This window comes from Eptatretus burgeri, chromosome 14, assembly GCF_056783735.1.
Source record: "Eptatretus burgeri isolate ZD-2024b chromosome 14, Ebu_testis_v1, whole genome shotgun sequence".
NCBI classification, from domain to species: Eukaryota; Metazoa; Chordata; class Myxini; order Myxiniformes; family Myxinidae; genus Eptatretus; species Eptatretus burgeri.
Window position 1 is genome coordinate 48,699,566 of NC_140974.1, and position 23,842 is coordinate 48,723,407.

At 45.3% G+C, this 23,842-nt stretch overlaps 1 protein-coding gene across 1 annotated transcript in view; it reads left to right on the plus strand.

The window, feature by feature from the left end:
* PRDM12 (PR/SET domain 12) overlaps positions 1–8,706 on the plus strand; it is a 48,850-nt gene extending 40,144 nt beyond the window's left edge. The window contains exons 4-5 of the mRNA XM_085854754.1: positions 15–129; positions 6,792–8,706. Of these exons, the coding sequence (XP_085710880.1) occupies positions 15–129; positions 6,792–7,441 (765 nt within the window). The 3' untranslated portion in view covers positions 7,442–8,706. The remainder of the gene's footprint in view (positions 1–14; positions 130–6,791) is intronic.
* Positions 8,707–23,842: the final 15,136 nt, after the last annotated feature.

A 23,842-nucleotide genomic window follows, 5' to 3' on the forward strand; every position in this document is an offset into this window, starting at 1 on the left:
TTTGTGTCTTTCAGCCAATTCCTCCAGATCAGGAGTTGCTGGTGTGGTACAGCTTCTGCCACAATACCTTCCTTGGCATTCCTGGTGTGCCAGGCATGGAGGAGGAACATCGCACGAAGCACAAAGATGGTACATTATCCTGCAGTGCCATCTTTTACACAATCCCATGCATCTCTCCATATAACATTACTCGGCACGTGAACACAAAGTCCCCTTTGTCATGCCTCTCTTCCTCCGACAAAAGAGGAGATACGGTATATTGTTTTCGCTATGTTTCCTTCTTTTTTCCTTTCCAACAAATTACAATCACACATCATTCCTTCATTTCTGACTCCATCCTCTTCAAATATGGGGATGGGGGTACCTTGTTCCAATCGAGCCAGACTCCTTTATTTATTTATTTATTTTCATTCAGGTCCATGTTAAGTGGTCAAAAGTGAAATACTAAAAACACACCGAATAGAGAAGTATGGAAGCATTTTGGATTAGCCGTTCTCGAGATTACTTGGGTCAAAGGTCAAAAATGGTTGCACAATTAAGATTTCTGGCCTAAAGAGTATTTATATTTTAAACAATCCAGGCAAGACTGAACACAAGCATACCTGACCACAGCCCCTTCAGGATAAAGCAGGTAGACATTGGTCTGGTGTCTTAATTTCTTAACATCACAAAGGTGTGTGTGTGTGTGTGTGTGTGTGTGTGTGTGTGTGTGTGTGTGTGTGTGTGTGTGTGTGTGTGTGTGTGTGTGCGCACGCGCGCACATAAAGATCGCCTTGGGATCTCCAAGAAGCCTTTTTTTTGCAAATTAGGCAACACTGACCTATTCATAGCCGAATCAGACGTTTGACCTATTTTCACTGATTAGTAAACCTTGATGTAATTGGCCACCTATCTTAAGTGGTCAAAATACTCCGCATTCAGGTTTGCAAAATGGAAGATTTTACGATGTTCGAATACCTTGGTAACGCGACAACCTGGCTTTTGTGGCCACTCAGCGATATTGTTTTCATTTTCTTTTTGTATACATAGTCAAGGCTCATGGAAGAGCTATAATTGACCAATATTTTGTAACACCTGAGAAAGAGCTCACCTATTATTCACGAAGGACACCATGGGGGTCTTTAGCATCCACCGACTAATGCCAGTACACAGGACACCAGTTTAACATTCATCCGAGGGACGGCACACACATTTATGAATCACCCTGCCCTGTGAAACACCAGGATGACAATTTATAGCTGGGTCAGGATTCAAACCCAGGCTAGACAGCTTAGAGGTGAATGTGTGTTCCTCTTGGCCGTCCTGTCAGCCACCCATTCTATTTCTTGATGAGGAGTGTGAATTCCTAAAGAAAGGGGATTTTAGGAAGAAGACCAAGAATAATTAATATGTGAGAACGCAAAGGTCATGCTACACATGAGGCAAATACTGTATGCACTTTACAAACAAAGTTTGCGTCCAAATTGAACATTCTTCAACCCAAATACTTCAATTCTGCATTTTGGAAACATTGTTAAACAGTATTTTTTGAAAACTCTTGCTTCCCTGAATGGGAATGATTCTTGGAGAGTTAATTTCATTCATATACAGGTACTTGACTGTTAATCATGTTTTTTTAAATCAGAACCAGCATTGGAATATCAGTTTTGGTTACATAGAGTATCAACGTAGCATCAAAGATTCACCCATGACTGGGGAAAATGTGGCCGAGCTACTACTGGATAGATTGTGCGACTAATTAGCAAACCCATCCCCTCTCCCCCCCAACCACCCAATCATGCCCATCTCTACCCATTTCCACAGAGGGAGAAAAAATAGATGGGACACTTCTAAATCAGACAATGCCTGTCCCCTCACAAGCAACACTAAACTTCTTACCCAAAACACACAAACTTAACTGGAAGGGCACTCAGTGGAGTGCACTCTCTCAATGATGAAGATGGTGCCGTCGATGTGAACTCTCTCAATGGTGAAGAATCACTTAAAAAACTGTAGTAGTTGGATCCGGATTCGGATCTTCACCAAAACCTAATCAGTTCGTCCTTCTCACACACCAAACCTGTCCACAAAATTTCATCCGGATCCATTCATAACTTCTTGAGATATCCGGCACACAAACAAACAAATGAAATTGCTCATTGAGCAAGGAATTGCCGGAATAACTTTGTCATATCTCCATGATCTCTGAACAAACAAAAACCTGGAAAACAATTTGGTTTTTATTAGTCGATAGTGCTACTGTTTAATGAGTTATAGCACTTAGTTTGGTCATGATCATAACTTGGAACTCAATCGGACTTGAAATGACGTTTTTATAGCAATTTGAAATTTTTGACCCGACCCCCCTGACATTCTACCCCCGACCGCTGAGAAGGGTGTTGGTGTGACACCCCAATGGGACATATGGTTGTATGCAGAATTGGAAGATGCACATTTTGGATTTGGTTTAAAGTCGATACGACCATTTTAGCGGATGTTATTGTGAAAATAAGAATTTCGGTTTTTCATTGACCTTGACCTTGACCTTTGACCTAGATTCACCAAAAACGACAAGTGTCTAAGTTTGACCATGGCCGACGTCTGTACCCAGTTTGGTCATGATCGCTGAAACGGTGTGGCTGTTACAGGGTAAACAAACACACAAACAAACAAACAGACAGACAGACAGACACACAGAATGACACACACACAACCGACCAACATAATTGCCGAAATCCGAAGGATTCCGGAAATTAACAAACAAACAGACAGAAAGGGGTGAAAACGTAACCTCCTTCACATTTGGTGGCGGAGGTAAAAAAAGAAAGGGAGAGTTCTCTAGCTAAGTTCACATGCATGCCATCTAAGGCCTGAACCTAACTATTGCCTCCTTCCCCACAAATGGAACACACACACACACACACACACACACACACACACACACACACACACACACACACACACACACACACACACACACACACACACACACACACACACACACACACACACACACCAGAGCCACATTTGAAAATAAATCTCCCAAAACCTATGTGCACATTCCTGCAAAGCAACATTAAGTCTATATCACTGTCTGAACCCTAATTTCCATCAACACCGGCTCATACTCCGGTGCTGCAACGGGTGGTACTCCGTCATAAACCCATTCACATCACCTTGAAAACAGCGTTTCAAAAACATCAAAATTGCTGGGACCCATTCACATCGACGGCACCATCTCCGTATCTGTCACCAGGTCACCAGACAGAGGAAGCTCGCTGGATACCGCTGTGCTAGTGGCGCGGGTAGTTGCAGAATGAACTCTGACCTTTATCGGTCCGCATTAAATTGAGGAGCCATTCACATCGCCATTACTCCGATCCTGCTACATTGTTGAAGCAGAACAGCTGGCGGCATAAACTAGTCCGTAATCCGGCATAGCGAGTCCGTAATCTGGCATAGCTAGTCTGTAATCCGGCAAAGCTAGTCCGTAATCCGGCATAGCTAGTCCGTAATCCGGCATAGCTAGTCGGTAATCCAGCATAGCTCATCCGTAATCCGGCATAGCAAGTCCGTAATCCGGCATAGCAAGTCCGTAATCCAGCATAGCTAGTCCGTAATCTGGCATAACTAGTCCATAATCCAGCATAACTAGTCCGTAATCCGGCAGAGCTCGTCCGTAATCCAGCATAACTAGTCCGTAGTCTGGCCTAACTAGTCCGTAATCCAGCATAGCTAGTCCGTAACCTGGCATAACTCGTCCGTAATCCGGCAGAGCTAGTCCATAATCCAGCATAACTAGTCCGTAATCTGGCCTAACTAGTCCGTAATCCAGCATAGCTAGTCCGTAATCCGGCATAACTCATCTGTAATCCAGCATAACTCATCTGTAATCCAGCATAACTCGTCCGTAATCCGGCAGAGCTAGTCCGTAATCCAGCATAACTAGTCCGTAATCTGGCCTAACTAGTCCGTAATCCAGCATAGCTAGTCCGTAATCTGGCATAACTCGTCTGCAATCCAGCATAACTCGTCTGTAATCCAGCATAACTCGTCCATAATCCGGCATAGCTCGTCCGTAATCTGGCATAGCTAGTCCGTAATCCGGCATAACTAGTCCGTAATCCGGCATAGCTAATCCATAATCCAGCAGAACTAGTCAGTAATCCGGCATAGCTAGTCCGTAATCCAGCATAACTAGTCCGTAATCCGGCATAACTAGTCCGTAATCCGGCATAGCAAGTCCGTAATCCGGCATAGCTAGTCCGTAATCCGGCATAGCTCGTCCGTAATCCGGCATAGCTCGTCCGTAATCCGGCATAAGTAGTCCGTAATCCGGCATAAGTAGTCCGTAATCCGGCATAGCTCATCTGTAATCCGGCATAGCTAGTCAGTAATCCAGCATAACTAGTCCGTAATCCGGCATAACTAGTCCGTAATCCGGCATAACTAGTCCGTAATCCGGCATAACTAGTCCGTAATCCGGCATAGCTAGTCCGTAATCCGGCATAACTAGTCCGTAATCCGGCATAACTAGTCCGTAATCCGGCATAACTAGTCCATAATCTGGCATAGCTAGTCCGTAATCCGGCATAACTAGTCCGTAATCCGGCATAGCTAGTCCGTAATCCGGCATAACTAGACCACCGTAATCCTCTTCACATCAAAAGCCACACCAGTGCTGCTCTGGACTTTTCCGATGATGTGAAGGACCTTTATCGTGACAATTTGGGTGATGCTGCAACACCAGGTGAGATGCAAATATGTGGTGAAACCCCTTATTTCTCTCAGAAATGATTACTCACATTGCCATAATTATGTATGTTAGAAATTGGTTTGAAAATGTTGAAAATCTGCAGCAATCCATAGTCCCGACTTTAACCACTGTGGCATGTCTTGGAACACCTCCTGGGGCTCGAGTCAACCGAGTCAACCGAGGACGATCCACCATGAAACTTGCAATTGCTCTGAACAATGAATGGCACAGTGTTGTCGCAGATATCTATGGTCTGGTATAAGATGTTAACGACAGTGACACCTGACCAACAATCGAATTAAATGGCTAAAAGAACACTGCATACTTCCTTGCAGTTCTAATACTTGAAGGTCTTGCTGAGATCCTCATGAAGCTCACAAGTTGGTTCAGGGTGTTTATTTTTACATTGTGTGCTGAGCAAGCCATTGTGGTTTAACGATGAGATTTGACTTGAACATCGTTATATTTGCAGTCTTATGATGATGTCTAATTATCGGTCCTTTACATATCATGGATGTAAAAGGTATGGGAAAGAGGGATTGAGAAAAGAAAAGGAAAGATAAAATATGGGGAAAAATGGAGAGTAAAGATGCTTCAGGAGATGAGCGATTGGAAAGCATCTGAGATATGGTGAAGGAAAGGAAGCGAAGTGTATGGGACAAAAAAATTTCACAATGTTTAGATATGCGATCTACGTATAGAGTGCCTGTAGAAAGTCTACACCCCCTTCAGAATTTTCACCTTTTGCTTCCTTATAACCTGGAATTAAATTACATTAAATCAGACTTTTTCCCACCTTTATTTACACGTCGTAACCCACAACTTCCAAGTGAAAAACAAATTCGACAAATTTCAGAAAATCAATTAAAAATACAGAACTAGAATATGTTGCACGCATCGGAGTACGAAACCACCATTTAGGTTTTTGGGGGGTTTTTTAATCATTTTTTTTCTTTCTGTCAATGTCCGAGCTGTATCTCAGATCAGACTGGGATTTTGAGTGAAATTTTACATCAACAATGGGAATACAAGGTATGCAGGGTCGACATAATTTTTTTTTTTTTTAACCTTGACCTAATTTTTCAGGTCATTCCATAATTATATACATTTTAACAGGTTTGACCACCACTTCACAAAGGTTTGTCTGCTCGGAACAAAATTGCCCTCTCCAGATAGCCTAGACTAGAGTAAGGTGCATTTTACGCTTCATCTACATCATACCCTTCGCGGTTAATGGTCAAGGTCATATGACAGTGCGAAAAGAATGGTGCCATCAATAGATCACGTGTGCCGGTGAGGCTTACCCTATATATATATATATATATGTATATATATATATATATATATATATATATATATATATATATATATATATATATATATATATATATATATATATATATATTTTTTGTATATCTTGTCGAGGCTCGTCTGAGAGCAAACACACAACGCACAGCAAGGGGGGCATGAGACAAGAGAGGCGGGAGTGGGAAGGACAAAACAGTGGGGAACAGAGACATTAGGAGATGTGTGGAAGGGAGAGGGATGGGGTGGGGAACATGGGGTATACAAGATGGACACTACAGAGACCTTCAGGAAGGAAAGCAGGGAATTTGAAGGAGGTGGGTTTGGGGTGGATTAACGGGGGTAGAAAAGATTGAGGATTTGGATGGGGGAACGAAAAGATTGAGGAACGAGGGTAGAAAAGGAGGTAGATTTGGATTTGGATCGTTGATTGACGATAAGAGGTGGTGGTGAACAGCCGTTCTTAAGGCCTGGAGGGAATAATGGGATTGTACAGAGTGAGGGAGTTTATTCCCTTGGCGATTGTAGTTATCTAGTTCCATGTTGTTATGGCACGACTTACTGGTGGATAGATGTTCCAATAATTTTAAACCTCATGGGGAAAACCATAGGTCTTACAACCATAGCATTAATGACAAGATTAGGAATAGCTTGCTGAAGCTGGTTAACTCAAACCTTGCTTGGTGATTTTATCTAAGACCACAATGATCAAATGCAAAGACCTCAATGTTCCTTCTTCTTCTTTCTTTAGATGAAAATACAGCTCTGGATAGCCCTGGAATGGCGATATCCAGTTCAGGCTGCCTTAGGAGTGGAGTCATATCCACATCAACATCTGCAGCAGCACCGGGGGTAGCAAATGGAACCAGCAAGCTCCGGTGTGTCATTTGCCATCGTGGATTCAACTCTCGCAGCAACCTGCGCTCGCACATGCGCATTCACACACTCGACAAACCATTCGCTTGCCGCTTCTGTGCACGTCGCTTCTCACAGTCATCGACTCTGCGAAACCACGTGCGGCTGCACACGGGTGAGCGGCCATACAAGTGCCATGTGTGCCAGAGTGCATACTCCCAACTCGCGGGGCTGCGAGCCCACCAGAAGAGTGCACGGCATAGACCACCGTCTAATGCCGGGATCCAGACTGCGCAAACGAACAGTTCTGCTGGAGTAACGCTCAGTACCTCTGGTCCAAGCTCCATGCCGCACTCCACTGCAGCCGTGACTCTCCTTCCCCTTGGCGGTCATCGTCCGCCAGGGCCTGTACAGGCCCCAGGCCTACAGCATGGGGCTTTGCTCACTCTCCCACCCTTTGGACGTTCATGCCTCAATCAAGGCCCCTCAACATCTGGTTCTGGTGGTCCATCACTACGCCCGTTGTCAGTGTTGGCACTTTCTTGAGGTAGTGCAGTGGTAGTGAAAAGAAATCCTCACTATTAAAGCATTCTAAAGCAACTATTCAGCTATTTTAATTTACCAGTTCTTTAATTTGATTGTGAGAAGCAGATTGCATACGAGATCACAGTACAGTGCTCGTCACTCGTTGGCATCTGGTGAGAGCCAAACCTTCTCATTCAATTATACAATTTGTACATGTGTATGTAGATAATGCAGAGTGACGGAACAAAAAAAAAAGGTGACATTGTATTCCAGGGAAAGCATTGCTGCACACAGCCTCTTCTGACAGCAAAGCAGAGAAACATCCTCTCTGTACAGAAACCACGTGCACAAACCGTCATGCTAGCACAAGCACAGGTGTGAAAAGCTGCCTAACATGTGTCATGCGGAATCCAGGGCCATCTATCCTTTCCCGTACGCTGTCGTCGTTATTGTCTAATCAAAATGGTTCGTGCCAACCTTCTGTGAACGTTAGCAAGTTAACCGATGCTTCAAACTCATGGTTTTCCACTGTGTTTGCTCAGCAATTTTAAGCCTTGTTTGTAGTGCATATTTATCTCAAGTTAAAATAGCAACTACAAGACTACATTTGCACAGCAAGGGTGAGAGAGAGAGGAGAGGAGTTGGGTTGGGGGGGGGGGCGAGGATTAACGATTAAAAAAATTAAACATAAGAGAAAAGGAGAGATCGGAAAGAAAGAAAAAAAGGAGAGATTTGGGAGGTGGGAGTGACAGTGGGGAATGGAAGGAGATTAGGGAGGGAAGCTGCAGGATAAGGGGTAAGGGGTCAGAATTAGATGATTTTGTGTGTGGGAAATAAATGTAGATAGCCCCAAATAATAATGGTGGCGTTTCGGTTTATTGTGGCCCGAACAACCATTCAAAATGGCTTTTATTGTTTCAGGTCCGAGTAAGCTCGATTGTACTACATGCGCCACTGAAATTGAAAAAGTACCTGAAACTACAATCAATTGTCAACTCATGAAGGTCTCAGCGAATGAGCCACGCAGATATGAGCACAGGCTTTGCTGAGTTTCAATGTTTTCCTTTTAGCAGGAAAGGCCACCCCCACAAATCTTCGATTTTGCAAAGCTCCCCTCAAAATTGTAAACAAAGCATGTACACAAAACGATGACAACCCTCGGCCAATGTCGCAAGTACGCGCAAGTATGCTCTGCAGCAAACGTCACGTTAACATGTATGACGTTCAGCATTTATATGCATATGTATTTATATATATGATTATTTTGGAATAAACGTTGTGCAATAACCACATAAACGTGTTTCTCTTTTTTCTCTCATATATATATATATATATATATATATATATATATATATATATATATATATATATATATATATATATATATATATATATATCAAGATCACCACAAAATAATTAATTCCTCTAATGCCTTTCCAGGATTCATTTTTTGTGCAGTGATAAACTTATCAAATACGAGAGTTCATAGAACACCTTACCCCACACAGTCTTGAGAAAAATAGGACATGGACGGGGTCTGCGAGCAGCAAATTTGATTGGTCAAGATGATGTAAAATCCATCCATCCATCCATCGGGACCATAATCTGTGCAGAGCGTTGGTGCTGCCTAAGCTGTCTCGTTGGCTATTGAGCACAATCCTGGACGGGTCGCCACTCCGACGCAGGATACCAGCATGCTGGCACTCATTTTGCCGACCTCGGAAGGATGACAGACAGAATCAACCCCAGCTGGCATTAATTCAACAGCTCAATGGTATTTGAATTCAGGATCCCAGGATCCCAAGTCCACCACCCTAACCATTAAGCCAACACTAGGCAAAGCATTTTATACACCCCCTTATTTATAACACCTTCCATTCGTTCTTCGTGCCTGGTGTTTGTGTCCTTTATGACGTCGTTAAAAACAGCAAGTTTCCTGTATGGAATGATTTTCAATTTTTTTTTTTGACTGCCAGACAGGCAGGCAGGAAGACAGACCAAAAAAATCATCTCAATCCTCTCTGCACATGTGCAATCGGGGCGAATTCAGACCCAAAGTACTGCTAACCTCCAAGCTTGTTTTCCGAACTGTGTTCAAAATGTAACACTCAATTGAAATTAAGTTGCTCCACGATCATAAACTGACATTTGTGGACAGACAAAGTGAACCAAATGCTTAACCCAGCTTTTTTGCTTCGCATGCGCAGGGTAATAAATGAATATGCGAAGTTATTTTTCCAAGATATTCTTCCTGTCTTTCAACATGTTTCCAACAGGGATTCACAAGAGTATGTATCCTGTCGTGCTAACATGGCTCATCAGTGTCACACAGCAATTTTTGAACCTCGTTCTTGACATTATCATGTTTACATTGATATCCGCATAACCCATCCTTTCGGGGACCAAGCATAAGGAAGTCTGAAGGTTCCGGGTCTGAGCACAGTGTGTAAGACGAGGAAGTACAGTCCCATCCAAATGTAAAGATTTCCTCGAACGTCCTTGATAATGATTATGACCTGAATATATACTGATTAGCAATGAAACCGCATATATGATTTAGCTGGAGTATAGCCTGTTCTTGAACGCAAATGGTAAGTAATAAAACATGCATGTTGGACATCTGTTATGGGTGTTTGATTGTGTTTGAGTCCGGTGTGTTGCTTGTGTCTGGACGTTTGAGTCTGAACACAACCATATGGAAAATCTTGGAAATGATGAACAGTGTTAAAAAAAAACAAACAAACAATAACACGCTGCACTTGCATGCCCTATAAAAGCACAGGTTGCCTGAGTTGTGAGGCCGTCAATTAAAATGCCACATCTAACGAATGATCAGAGTAACCAAGCCATCGCTAACTGAATCATGGAATAGGTCAAGGAGTTGCTCAACATTTGCATGTCCACCAGTCCACAGTTTCTATGCGACAGAGCCACAGGAAGGGTCAGCGACCGTTCTTGTCATGGTACACAGCATGTGACATCAGCAAGACATGACTGGTGCATCGTCGTCAGTCACCTCCGCAACCGCTTCAGGAGAGCACGAGAAATGGCCAGAACCACAATTGGAACAAGGGGACAACTCATCAGTGACCGAACCGTACGACGTCATCATCGTCGACCTTACCATGGACAAATCTTGACACATCAACACTGAGTTGCACGCCAACGGATGGGCAGCAGCTGGTGATAACTTTGGTAGGAGATGGTGGACAAATGTCATCTTTCCTGATGAATCGTGGATCAACATCAGTTTTCCAGATGGATGTCTTCGTATGTACCGTCGGAGAGAGAGAGAGAGAGAGAGAGAGAGAGAGAGAGAGAGAGAGAGAGAGAGAGAGAGAGAGAGAGAGACAGAGACAGAGACAGAGACAGAGACAGAGACAGAGACAGAGACAGAGACAGAGACAGAGACAGAGACAGAGACAGAGACAGAGACAGAGACAGAGACAGAGACAGAGACAGAGACAGAGACAGAGACAGAGACAGAGACAGAGACAGAGACAGAGACAGAGACAGAGACAGAGACAGAGACAGAGACAGAGAGAGAGAGAGAGAGAGAGGAGTTTTGGAGGTGGTGGTGTTATGGTTTGGGGAGCAATCATCAAATGAACCCTCCACACAATGTTGCAGAGCTTACAGCAGCCTCACAGTACCATTTGACAGCAACACCACAAGCTCTGATCTGCCACCTGTGTTTATCCGTGCCCTGTCGACTTCAAGCATGCATTGCCGCCCAAAGGTGGTCAACACTCGATATTGACCGAACAGACCCCTGCATCATTTGACGTTTTCGTGACATCACATGCACATCCCGATTTTCCTGTCTCTGTGCAGATTCTGTAGGACCGTCCCTGACAAATCTCACGTGATTGCATACATTGATCCTTTTTCACATGCCATGAAATAAATGTCCATTTTAATTTGATACGAGTTTTCATTGCCTCTCAGTACCATGACTTTGCCAAAAGGTAGATGGACTTTTAATTGATTTTTCCAAGGACACTCGGTGGTCCAACTCCCATGGCTTGGCACTTGATGTCCAGGAGTTAGGGTAACGGAACCATGTCTAATATCCTGCCATGATGTGTAAGAGGAATGCAAGTGGTCTCATCTTCATAATCACCGCGGTCGATCAGTACAGATTGCTTTCTGGTTGCTTTGTGAAATTGAACGTTCGAGGAGTAGCCAAGGCTTGTATCAATCGTTTCTAATTCATGATGTCAGACGCCAAGTGCTTCACTCAACTCACACTCCGTGATGTGCCAATCATTGTGGATGAGTTTGGTAATTGCTCCACCTGTTGTAGTTCATCAATGCAGTCGCCGATCGCATGATGGATGGACTTCTCCGAGGTCAGTTCTCCACTCTTTACTTAATTTGCCAATTGTCTCACTGCTCGTGTCAAACACAAGATGCTCCACACACAACTTCCACCCATCGGTTAATCTCTACCTAGATGTCAGCCTTCCACCAAGGTTAATATCAAAAATCGTGCTACAAAAGGTTGTTGGGTATAAAATGCCTTCTATAGACACAAAGTAACACACGATAGGTGGACAATCCTGTATAATAAGCGACTGAATTGGTTTTATTGACTGTAAAAGTGATGACATCACACGATATCAAATTTTCATGTTTCTACCCAATAATGACCCGATAGTTCGATTTTAAAGTTATTTTTTCTCATTCAGGTTGTAGTTCAGGAATAATTTCCTTTGGATATCTGCTGTCAAATAGGTTAGAGTATATCCATTACAGGAATTGTTATATGAAATAATGAAAACAGGAATAAGAAATAAGATTTTAAAAAAAAGTCACTCAAAGAACACAAACGTACCTTTAAATGAGAAGGGCATTAGGTAGAGCGCACACCTCTACCTGGATTCGGATCTTCACCAAAATTCAAAAAATCCAGGATCGTCACACACCCAACGTGTCCACCAAGTTTAATAAAAATTCTATTTTCCAGATCTTCACCAAAATCAAATCAATTCGTCCTTGTTACACTCCAAACCTCTCAACTAAATGTCATCTGAATCTGTCCATAACTTTTTGAGATATGGTGTACACGAACAAACAAACAGACAAGGGTGAAAACACAAGGTGGGCGGAGGTAATGATAGTGTTACGAATCTACGCCCGCCCGGCGTGCGAACGACCGCTTTAGCCAATGGCAGCCGCCCGCCCACCGGACGAGCAATTCAGTCGTGACTTCCCGGAACAACGCCGAGAACCAGTCACGGGTGTGCCTTCGACGCACACCACGGCCCAATCCGTATTCTACCCGAGTGCGACAGGGTCAATCGCCGAATATCGATATACCTAAGTATTCGCGCGGGTAACCTACCGAGGGACCGTACCTCGGCGAAGGCCTGTTTGGACACAAACTGCTTAAGTGGTTCGTTCCGTTCTGGGATAACCGAGCGGGTATTGTCGCCAGACCTCGCCGGACCCCATTCTATTATCGGTATTCAAAAACCAACTCGTATTCCGAAAAACAATATGGCACTTCAATGGGGGGAAAAAGGACACGACGAACGGGTTAACGTTCACACAAGCACATTTATTTTACACAGTGCGTATGCAATTATGCAATCAACAAAAGCAAAAGTAATGCAAAAAGAACTACAACCGTTCTTCACAATCACTTAACAGTCTTACTACTCAACAGACACGGCGCCACAACATGCATTCAAAGCAAAACCCCAGGAAAAAGACCACCCTCATAGACAAGGGAGTCAGACTGGGCCCGTGGGCCTTTATAATGTGGGGCTTCGGTGACCAAAAGGGCCCCACGAGACCGTTGCAGGTTAGCTGCACCCTCGTGGTGCCTTGATGGGGCGAGTCGCGACGTCCTGTCCCCACGGCAGCTAGCGTTGCCGCGGTTGCGCCCAGGCCTTGCCAAGCGGCAGGCGAGCTCTCTCCAGCTCTCCCGACATGCACGCGCAGGTTCGCGCGACACAGTAGCACTGCGTCTCCAGCCCACGTCTCCTTTGTAACACCCGGACCTCCACCGACCGACCGCTCCAAGCTCCTGACTCGGACACGAGCTCAGATCTCCACGCAGCTCCGGCAGAAGCAGCACAGCTCCTCCGCGGCGTCCAGCGGCAGCAACCACAGCAACCCCAGCAGAAACTCCAGAGAGAGTTCTTTCCACGAGGAGAGAGAGAGAGAGTTCTTTCCACGAGGGGAGAGAGAGAGTTCTTTCCACGAGGGGAGAGAGAGAGTTCTTTCCACGAGGGGAGAGAGAGAGAGAGAGAGAGAGAGAGAGAGAGACAGAGAGAGACAGAGAGAGACAGAGAGAGACAGAGAGAGACAGAGAGAGACAGAGAGAGACAGAGAGAGACAGAGAGAGACAGAGAGAGACAGAGAGAGACAGAGAGAGACAGAGAGAGACAGAGAGAGACAGAGAGAGACAGAGAGAGACAGAGAGATCTTTCCACGAGGAGAGATAGAGATAGAGATAGAGATAGAGATAGAGATAGAGATAGAGATAGAGATAGAGATAGAGATAGAGATAGAGATAGAGATAGAGATAGAGATAGAGATAGAGATAGAGATAGAGAGAGAGAGAGAGAGCGCGAACGCTCCGTGTGCCCTTTTTATTACCCACGCTCCACCCCTCCGCTCTCGCCCCGCAATCCTTCCAGAAGATGCGGGAAACTTCTCGAAGGAAGCGTTGTCCCCGCCAAATTCGGGACGCGCGCCACCGCGGTAGTTCTCTTTGTCCCTTGCAGGGTGGTTGTGTGAAGCGGTTGGTCCAAAATAACGATAGCAAAGAATAACGGCTAACTCAAAGATCAGAGCCCTGTCAACATGGATAATCCCATTAAACAACGGTTGGGAAATCTAACTGAACATGGACTTATCGGCATAACTAACTAAGGACCTATATGGTGTTCTGCGAATTTCCACAGCCGTAACAATAGCTTATAGAATGGCTGGAAAGAAGCCAGGATGCAGCAACACTTATACAATTCTACTTCACAGACGGCGCTGACAACACATACCCAAAACCAAGGAAAGAATACCCTCAAGGATGAGGCGGGCCTGAGGCCGAGACCGGGTCGCGCCTACCCGTCTGGTGATGAGACGCGGAGCGGCGATGGCGCCTCAACTCCGCGGGCCTCGCGGACAGTGTCTGGCAGGGGGTGGGAAAGGGGCCCCCTTGGTCGCACTATCTCAGCACGGGGGGAAACAGGAGGGGGTTGCTGATGCTCGGGGTATAGAGGATCTTTATTATCCCTGGTGTGCGTCTCCACCTCGGCCAGGTCGCGCTGTCGGCCTCCCTCGGGTGCAGCTCCCTGCACGACGCGAGCACCCCCTCGTCTGGTGTCGCCGCCTTTCCACAGCTCGTCCCCTCCGTTCCGACTCCAACGCACACGACGAGCAGCTCCACCGCCCGCGAAGTCTTGACCCTCTGCTTCCGACTCTCCTACTCTCCGCCTCTGGACTCTCCGACTCTCCACTCTCCGCCTCTGGACTCTCCGACTCTCCACTCTCCGCCTCTGGACTCTCTGACTCTCCTCTGACTGACGAACTCGGTCCTTTTATCCCCCCGTAGCTTCGCTTTTGACCCCCTCCCTTTGACCTTTCACCTCGCTCCCCATTGGCCCGAGAAAAAGTGGGTGTGAAGGCTTTTTGATCCACAAATTTGCATATATCGATCGTCCTGGAGGCGGGGCCAAATCGCCCCTCGCTCACCGATTGGACGGCAAAAAGTGGGCGTGTGTCGTTTTTGATCCGTTTTTGAAGCACAAAATCCGTGATTTTGTACACCCTGTTCGACGCGCGCCCTGCACGAGTCCAACACCGGTACCCACAGCGGGGCAAGAACGGTGGCGATGCTACGGTTGCGAGGTGTGACGTGAAGGTCGTGGCGGTTGTGGTGAAGCGGTGGTTGTGGTTGTAATCATGGCGGTTGGTCCAAAATAAAGATAGTAAAAGAAAAACGGCTATCCTGAAGAGTCGCAGCACGCATAAATGACATGTATTCCCACTAGACAACGGGTTTGGACCTAACTACACATGTACTTACCGAGATACCTCACCTAAGGGACCTGAATGGTGGTTTGCGAATTTGGTAACCACAACAATATATATATATATATATATATATATATATATATATATATATATATATATGTCTCTCTCTCTCTCTCTCTCTCTCTCTCTCTCTCTCTCTCTCTCTCTCTCTCTCTCTCTCTCTCTCTCTCTCTCTCTCTCTCTCTCTCTCTCTCTCTCTCTCTCTCTCTCTCTCTCTCTCTCTCTCTCTCTCTCTCTGTGTGTCTAGAACTCTCCTTGTGAAGCCTCCGTCTCTGCTTAGAGTGACCTTTGGCACTGTGATGGGCCGGGCTCTAAAAAAAAATACAATTAAAAAGTCAAAACATTCACGAGAGCGGACATCTTGCTACAGCTAGTTGGCCAACGTCATGATATGATAGCAAATATTTGCGACCATATACGAGTACTATGCACAAATGTATTCCCCGCACAGTATCAGGGCATCCATGAAGTTGCATTCACTTGCCTTGTTGAACAGTTAGAAACCCCTCTCTTCCAAGAGTCATGTGGATTCCTGATAAAGTAACAGAAACTAATACAGAAGTGATCTTCAGGAGGTAGGAGCTGGAAATGATGGCACATACCAATCAAGTGCTTTGAAAACAAAACTTCAACTTCCCTTTGGAACCAGAGTATCAGTTATTAACCAGAGTAGTGGGTCTGCTTTTATCTGTGCCTCTAATGTATCTCTTGGGGATGTTCTTGGGAAATTGAAACAGTTAGAAGAGGACGAGCATGTCAATGAAAAGCTGTATTCTACATTGGGAAGCTTAAATCCTTAAAGAAGATTATAAGTCGTGCAGGAGGGAGAGATGACTTGAGTCGTCAACCAAAATATATTTTGCTCTGACTGAAAATCTTGTACCAGCCTGCCTCTTTAATTTTACAGCTACAGTGATTAGTGATGAAGCCAGCAAACCTTCACAAGGTATCTACCTTCAAAGCGAGAAGGGGAACACAAATGAGAGAAGAGGTTCTTTCCAATCAACAAAGCCAGATAGCTAAACTTCCTTTTATAGATGGGTTGTGGGTGTTCTGTCATCCTCAACTGTGGGTTGTACTCTTCTGTACTTATGTGGTGACTTTAGAGAAGAAACCAAAACTGTGCTGATTAACCAGGGTTCCATAATTGTTGTTGCAGTCAATTCAACAGGAGGCTGACACCAGAGTTATCTTGCATGCAGTGTTCAGTATCGAAAAAGGAAGGTGTGAAACGAGTTGTGATCCATGCTAATGACCCAGACATCATTGTCATAGCACTCTGCTATCTGAAATTAAGGGCTTCCATCTCTCACCAGCCATGGTGAGAGATGAAATGCTGGCACTCTTCTGAATGATTTAGCAGAACTGTTGGTGAGAGCAGGAGCTGATAACTACCTGGCAATACACTATATTGCAGCTTCAAATGGACCTTTTCACTGCTCACTTCTCTCCATTCAAAGCCTGAGTGGGTGGGACATAACCAGTTACCCATAATAGATGGGTGAGGGGAGAAGGTTGGGTGGCTGCCATCAAGAAAATAAACATATCTGCGTTGGAGCAATTTGCAGAGGATGAACAGTGTTTTCAGATTATTGCAGAAGTTTCAAGTGAGGTAGGGGAATTTTTTGGAGAAATACACAAGAACATGCATGATAATTTCACAGGGTCTGATCTCAGTAAACTGAGGGTTTTCCAGTTTCTAAACAACAAATGAACCTTCCTGAAGTTGCGACCACCAACAGCGACCAGCAGAGTGTGCATTCTTTCAGCAGTGATGACGAGTAGCCCTGGCTATAATAATAGACAAGAGTCCTCATGACTGTAAACCCACCATACCACAAATTGTGCAATATGGATGTGCTCGTGGGAATTGTAGGCTAGCTCCCGTGTCTTCGAATGACCCAACGGGGCCAGAGGAGATGAAAAAGGCAATATCATGTTGTTGCATCAAAGGATGCAACACAAACTACTCCTGTGCAAAAGCAAATGTCACTTGTTATGTTGCATGTCACTGCCAAGGATCTGTAGAGCACTATAGATGGAGTACCTCGTGCAAAGTACAATGCAGCATTATTGCATGCTGTCACGGGCAGTGGTGGCAGATGATTAGTGGACGTTGCAGAAATTGTAGATTTATGTTGTGACTGAACTCTGGACCTCAAACTTCAGAAAGAACTAAGCTACAGAGTTGGAGTTAGTTGATGACAGCATAATGTAAATGTGAAGCAACTGATAAGTGGTGGCCATAAAATACACCTTCCACGCCATTGAGACGGATCATTTTTGGCTCATTTATCATTACTAGTGCGTGCCTGTACGTGCGTGGCTGTACGTGCAAAAAAACCAAAAAAACTTTCAAACCGTGTGCCAGAAACAATAACCACACAGGCCATTCCTTTGCTCTCGCATGCCCGTACGTGCGTGGCCATACATGCGTGGCCGTACGTGCTACACAGGCCATTCCTTCACTCTCGTGTGCCCATACGTGTGTGGCCATACGTGCAAAAAAAAATTTCAAACAAATACACAGGCCGTTCCTTCGCTCTCGTAAATTGGGGCATTGTGTTTATCTATAAATGCGCATAAGAAATCGAGAAATTATTAGAATACAGTAAGTCATCACTATCCGGAAGCCCATACGTTTTAACCCGTAATGGGGAACTCGCTCTAACTTGGCCATAACTTGGAAACCACTTGTCCGATTAATTTCAAACCTTGAAAAGGCAAACAATCAGAGATTGCTGGAATTATAGAAAGATAGAAGATAGATACTGTGGGTGCAAAACGCCAAGCAACGCGTCCTGTCATTGGTAACTGAGGATCTCTTCCCCAATGGCCACGCCTACGCAGCAACGTGTCCCGTCATTGGTAACTAAATGGCGCCCTTTCCCCATCAGCCACGCCTACGCAGCAACGTGTCCTGTCATTGGCTTGGTAATAAATGTGTGTGCGTGTCTAGTTACTCCTTCCCCTCTCCTACCCATAACTTGGGAACCACTTGTCCGATTAATATGAAACCTTGAAAAGGCACATAGTCAGGTCCGCAGCAATACACCTGGCAAGATTCAATTAGATCGGACCAGTGGTTGTCAAGAAACAGCAGTCACAGACACACACACACACACACACACACACACACACACACACACACACACACACACACACACACACACACACACACACACACACACACACACACACACACACACACACACACACACACAGATTGCTGGAATTATAGATAGATACTAATGTGCTCTAAATCATTTTGCAGTAACTATTCAACTTGTTTTGATATATTACAAGTGGAATTACCATTTCAGAGAAGAAAATTAACCACAAATGTATCTACTCATTCGTCATATGCGATAAAGAAGAAATTATCAGATTTTGTGTGACATCATCATTTTTAGAGGGAATTAAGTTTTTCCAGTAGATCCTGCTCATGTCAAGGTACTGCAAAACGGAAGGGTTTTGAAAGGGTTTGTCGAACTTGTCTTACTGGGTGCTTGAGGCCTATCCTTGAGGCTTGAGGCCTACCCTTTTTGTTCCCCTCGGTGTACGATCGTGTTTATTTGTTTTTTCTCCCCATTATCTTCAATTTCTATCTCTCCCACTTTCTTAACGTCCCCCATCCCTCCCAACTAATCATTCTATTTCTTATCTTAAATCAAAAAAACAAAAACGCTACCTTTCTCCGATTCTTCTTCTTCTTCTCCTCTTCTTCTTCCTCGATTTTTTATACAACACTTCCATGAGCTAATCTGTTGAAAATTCTCTCAAACATTAATAATAATAACAAAAACGATCTCTTATAATGCTTCATCTTCCTCTTTCACACATGTGGTTCTCTTTACTGTATAATAATGCACTACTCTTCTGCTATTTAAACAGACTGCTCTCAATTCGACCTTTCCTTCATACCTTGCATAAAAAATCCAACTGTTACAGCGTTTCTTCTCTCCATTCGCCTTTATTTCTTCCCTCAAGAAATGTGTTTATTTGCATCACTGACCTAAAACTTTTAAAAACCCCAGTTTGCTATGAATGTTAACTTTCCATCAACCATTCTTTTTTTCCCAACTTCAGTGCCAACTCAATCCTCTCACCCCTCACTCTCAAAGCCACCATCCCACTCTTCTCCCTCCAAGCCTCCCTCTCACCTCTCTCAAAAACTCCCCCCTCACCTTTCTCCCACCATTCATCCCCCTCACTCATCCTTCCCAAAGTTGCCCCCCCCCTCCCGTCCACAAAGCTGCCTCCTTCCACTGCCCTGTCACCTCCATCTCTTCACTCGACCTCCTCAAATCCTCAGCTGTCTTCCTCCCCCTCTCTTGTCCCCCCTCTCCCCCAGCACCACAGAGCCTTTTCTCCTCCTAATTTGGCCCCCTCCCTTAGCTATTCTGCACTCCCCCCCACTTTCAACAACACTCCTTACCCCCTCGTCCCTTGTCCTACCCTCCCCCTCCACCCCACCCCATGCACCCAAAGCCTCCTCCCTTAGCTCTTCATTAAAAGTATGGACCTCAAATATCCGGGGCCTTTGCTCAAACCTTTCAGATCTTTCCATACAGGTTGCCACTGACAAACCAGACATAATCTGCCTAACAGAAACTTTCCTCTCCCAAGACGTGTCTGACTCCCAAGTATCTCTCCCTGGCTACTCCCTTATCTGGTATGACAGACCTGAGCCTCGTCCTGGTGGAGGAGTTGCTCTCTTCATCAAAGACTCTATTTCTCAATCTCCATGCACTGCCCTCACTCCCCCACACCCCCAGGAATACCTCTGGCCATGGCTTCCCCTCCACTCCCACCTCATGTTGAAATATGTACTGTACCGTCCACCTAACAGTGATGACTCCATCTACACCTCACTATCTGAAAACATGGACCAACTTCTATCTTCTCGTCCAAACTCTCTCTTCCTCATATGTGGCGACTTCAATTGTCATCATGCCAGTTGACAAGGTGTGGGTACCTCTCTCACCTGTCATGGCACGTCAGCAAAAGCTTTCTGTGACTCAATTGGACAACTTCCCTACCAGGATCTCAACCAATGGTACTCCATCACTTCTGGATCTGATTTTGACAAATTTTCCTGACAATATCTGCTGCTCTTCCTTTGCTCCAATCGGTTCTTCTGACCACGTCCTTGTCGAAGTGGACATCTCTCTGGCTATTATCAGAGAACCACCTCACCGCCGTCGAGTCTAGCATTTCACTCAAGCCGACTGGCAGGGTCTCCAAGCAGCCCTCAAACTTATAGACTGGTCTCCTATCGCTACTTTCTCCAACATCAACTCATCCTGGGAATTCTTTCTAAGAAACTTGCTCTCCCTCATGCACAGATTTATCCCCTCTCATCTTCAGTTGTCCTACCCTTCCTCCCGCCATTGGTTCACTGAAGGTTGTGGTGAGGCAGGTGTCCTAAAACAACTTGCCTTTGCCTCATGGAAAGCAAACCCAACTGAGGGCAATCTCAGTTCCGTCCATAAATCTCAGAACAAGTGTGTATCTACCCTCAGGAGAGCCAGAAAACAACATCTTTCTTATCGTAAGTCTGAACTCTCAAACCTCTCTCCCTCCTCAAAATCCTGGTGGCATTTAATCAAATCTGTTTCTGGTGTATGTTCCCCCTCCATCCCCTCCCTTACCTCAAATGGCCGCACTGCTGATACCGCACATGAAAAAGCTGAATGCCTAAACTCAGTGTTTGCAGCTAAATCTTTTGTCCAAAACCCATCACTTTCTATACCCACCTTACCCAGTCACACCCAACTGTCCCTGGACTCTGTGTCCTTTTCTCCTGACAAGGTGGAGAGCATGCTGTCAAACCTCGACTCAGATTCTGCAACCGGTCCAGACGGCATCAGCCCACGTGTCCTCAAAGCCTGCTCTTCTGCTCTTGCTCACCCTCTCTCTGTTCTATTCACACTCTCATTTGCTCAAGGTCATCTGCCATCTGCTTGAAAATCAGTAAACATTACTGCCCTGCACAAAAAGGTGCAAAAACAGATCCCTGCAACTACAGACCAATCAGCCTTCTCCTAATAATCAGCAAGGTTATGGAATCCATCATCGCTTCAGACATCAAATCCTTCCTCTTCTCCAATGGCTTGATTTCTGATCATCAATTTGGTTTCAGACCAGGTCACTCTACCCTTGATATGCTGCTTCTGCTCTCCCATCAATGGATGGAGGTCATCAATGCCAGACAGGAAATCCGAGCCGTATCCTTGGACATATCACGTGCTTTTGACACAGTCTGGCACCCTACCCTGCTCACCAAAGTCTCTTCCTATGGTATCCAAGGCCATCTCCACTCATGGCTCGCAAACTTCCTCTCCTGTCGCAGTTAAGGTGTGGCCCTAAATGGAGTTCTTACATCCCCCTTACTGTCCAGGCTGGAGTTCCTCAAGGTAGCGTTCTGGGCCCTGTTCTTTTTCGGGTTTTCATCAATGATCTCTCCGACTCTCTGGAAAATTCTCTATATCTCTTTGCTGATGAGTCCACCCTCTGTCGTACCATCGGTCATCCCTCAGACCAGCAAGCAGCAGCTTCTTCGCTCACTGCTGATCTGGATAAAATCACAAACTGGTCCAACACGTGGAACATGTCTTTAAATCCAGACAAATCTCACACTCTCACTATGTCTTTTCGAAAGGACCGCATAAAAAACTCCCGCATCCACCTTCTCAACAATCCTCTGGAAGAAGTCCTTTCTTTCAAGCTTCTGGGTCTCACTATCTGCCATGACCTTTCCTGGGAAAGCCACATTTCAAACCTCGCCTTCAAAGCCAGTTGCCGACTGGGAATCCTCTGTCGTGCAAAGTCCTTCCTCGGCCCACCTGAGCTCCTGACCACTGACAAAGCTTTTGTCCACAGCCTGATGGAGTACTGCTCTACCCTCTGGGCTGGTGCTCCTGCCTCCCACCTTTCTCGGCTTCACGCTGTAGAAACCAAGGCACTTCGGATCAATGGCATCTCCCGCAATGAGGCTGAGTCTTTGGACCTCTCACTCAATCACCGCAGGTTGGTCAGTGGTCTTTCTATCTTCTACCATCTCCTCTCCAGCCTCGCCCTCCCTCCCTGCTCTCTCTGCGATTTGTCCCCACCACATTTCCGCAGGGCGCTCAAGGTCCGCCAACAACCCCCTTCTGGTAAAACTACCAAAATCACGAATCACTGCTCACCTTCACTCTTTCATTCCTCTTTTTTCCCACCTTTGGAATAAACTCCCTCACTCTATTCATTCCCATTCTTCCCTCCAGGCCTTCAAAACAGCTGTTCACCACCACCTCTTATCATCCCCCATCCAACTCCTCGATCTTTTCTACCCTCCATAATCCACCCAAGCCCACCTCCTTCAAATTCCCTGCTTTCCTTCCTGAAAGTCCCTGTAATGTCCATCTTCTATTCCCCATGTTCCCCGTCCCATCCCTCTCCCTTCCACAGATTCCTAATGTCTCTGTTCCCCACTGTTTTGTCCTTCCCACTCCCTCCCCTCCTGTCTCATGCCCTCCTTGATGTGCATTGTGTGTTTGCTCTCATACGAGCCTCGACAAGGTATACAAAAAAAAACAAAAAATGTGGCAAGAAGTCAATTTGCCGACTCTCTTTGAAGATACTCGACAATGTTGAAGTATCTAATTCAATTGAAACAAGAAAAAGAGCAATCAGAGATTGCAAACCCTCGCCAGCTCTTCTTTTGAGTGGTTTATTTTTTGGTTTTTGGGTAAATCCAATATGGCTGCCAAACCATGTGACCAATGACATCATATGTGTTAACCTTTTGTTCCCCATGGATAGGCGGTCCTACGTGTAAAGTTTCGCCTCGATCTGTTCAGCCATTTCAGAGAAGAAAAATTTTGAAGGTTTAAAAAAAAGCAAAAAAAAATGGCTGCCAAATCACGTGACCGATGACGTCATGTTTTTTTTTTTAAAGAATAAAAAAAGAATATCCATTTCGTTTGTTCGTATGCAATACAAGGTGGTGGGGGTAGTGTTCTGGTGATAACTTTGTGATGCATCATTAGCTGAGGGTGTGGCTGTTCCTCTGACGCGATGCCCTCTGCTGGTTCAGGCAAGAATTTGTAATTTGTTCAGGGTGCCGGTGATGGCTCACCTACTCTTCGTTAATGACACTGTGGGATCTTTAACATCCACCAATGAATGATGGCAGACCAGATGCCTGCTTAACCTCCATCCGGGGGACGGCACACATTGATGAATCACTCTGCTTGTGAAACACCGGGATGACAGTTTATAGCTGGGTCGGGATACGAACCGAGGCTAAATATCTTAGAGAGGAGTGTGCGTACCTCTTGGCCATTCTAAATATCTTCGAGAGGAGTGTGTGTACCTCTTGGCCATTCT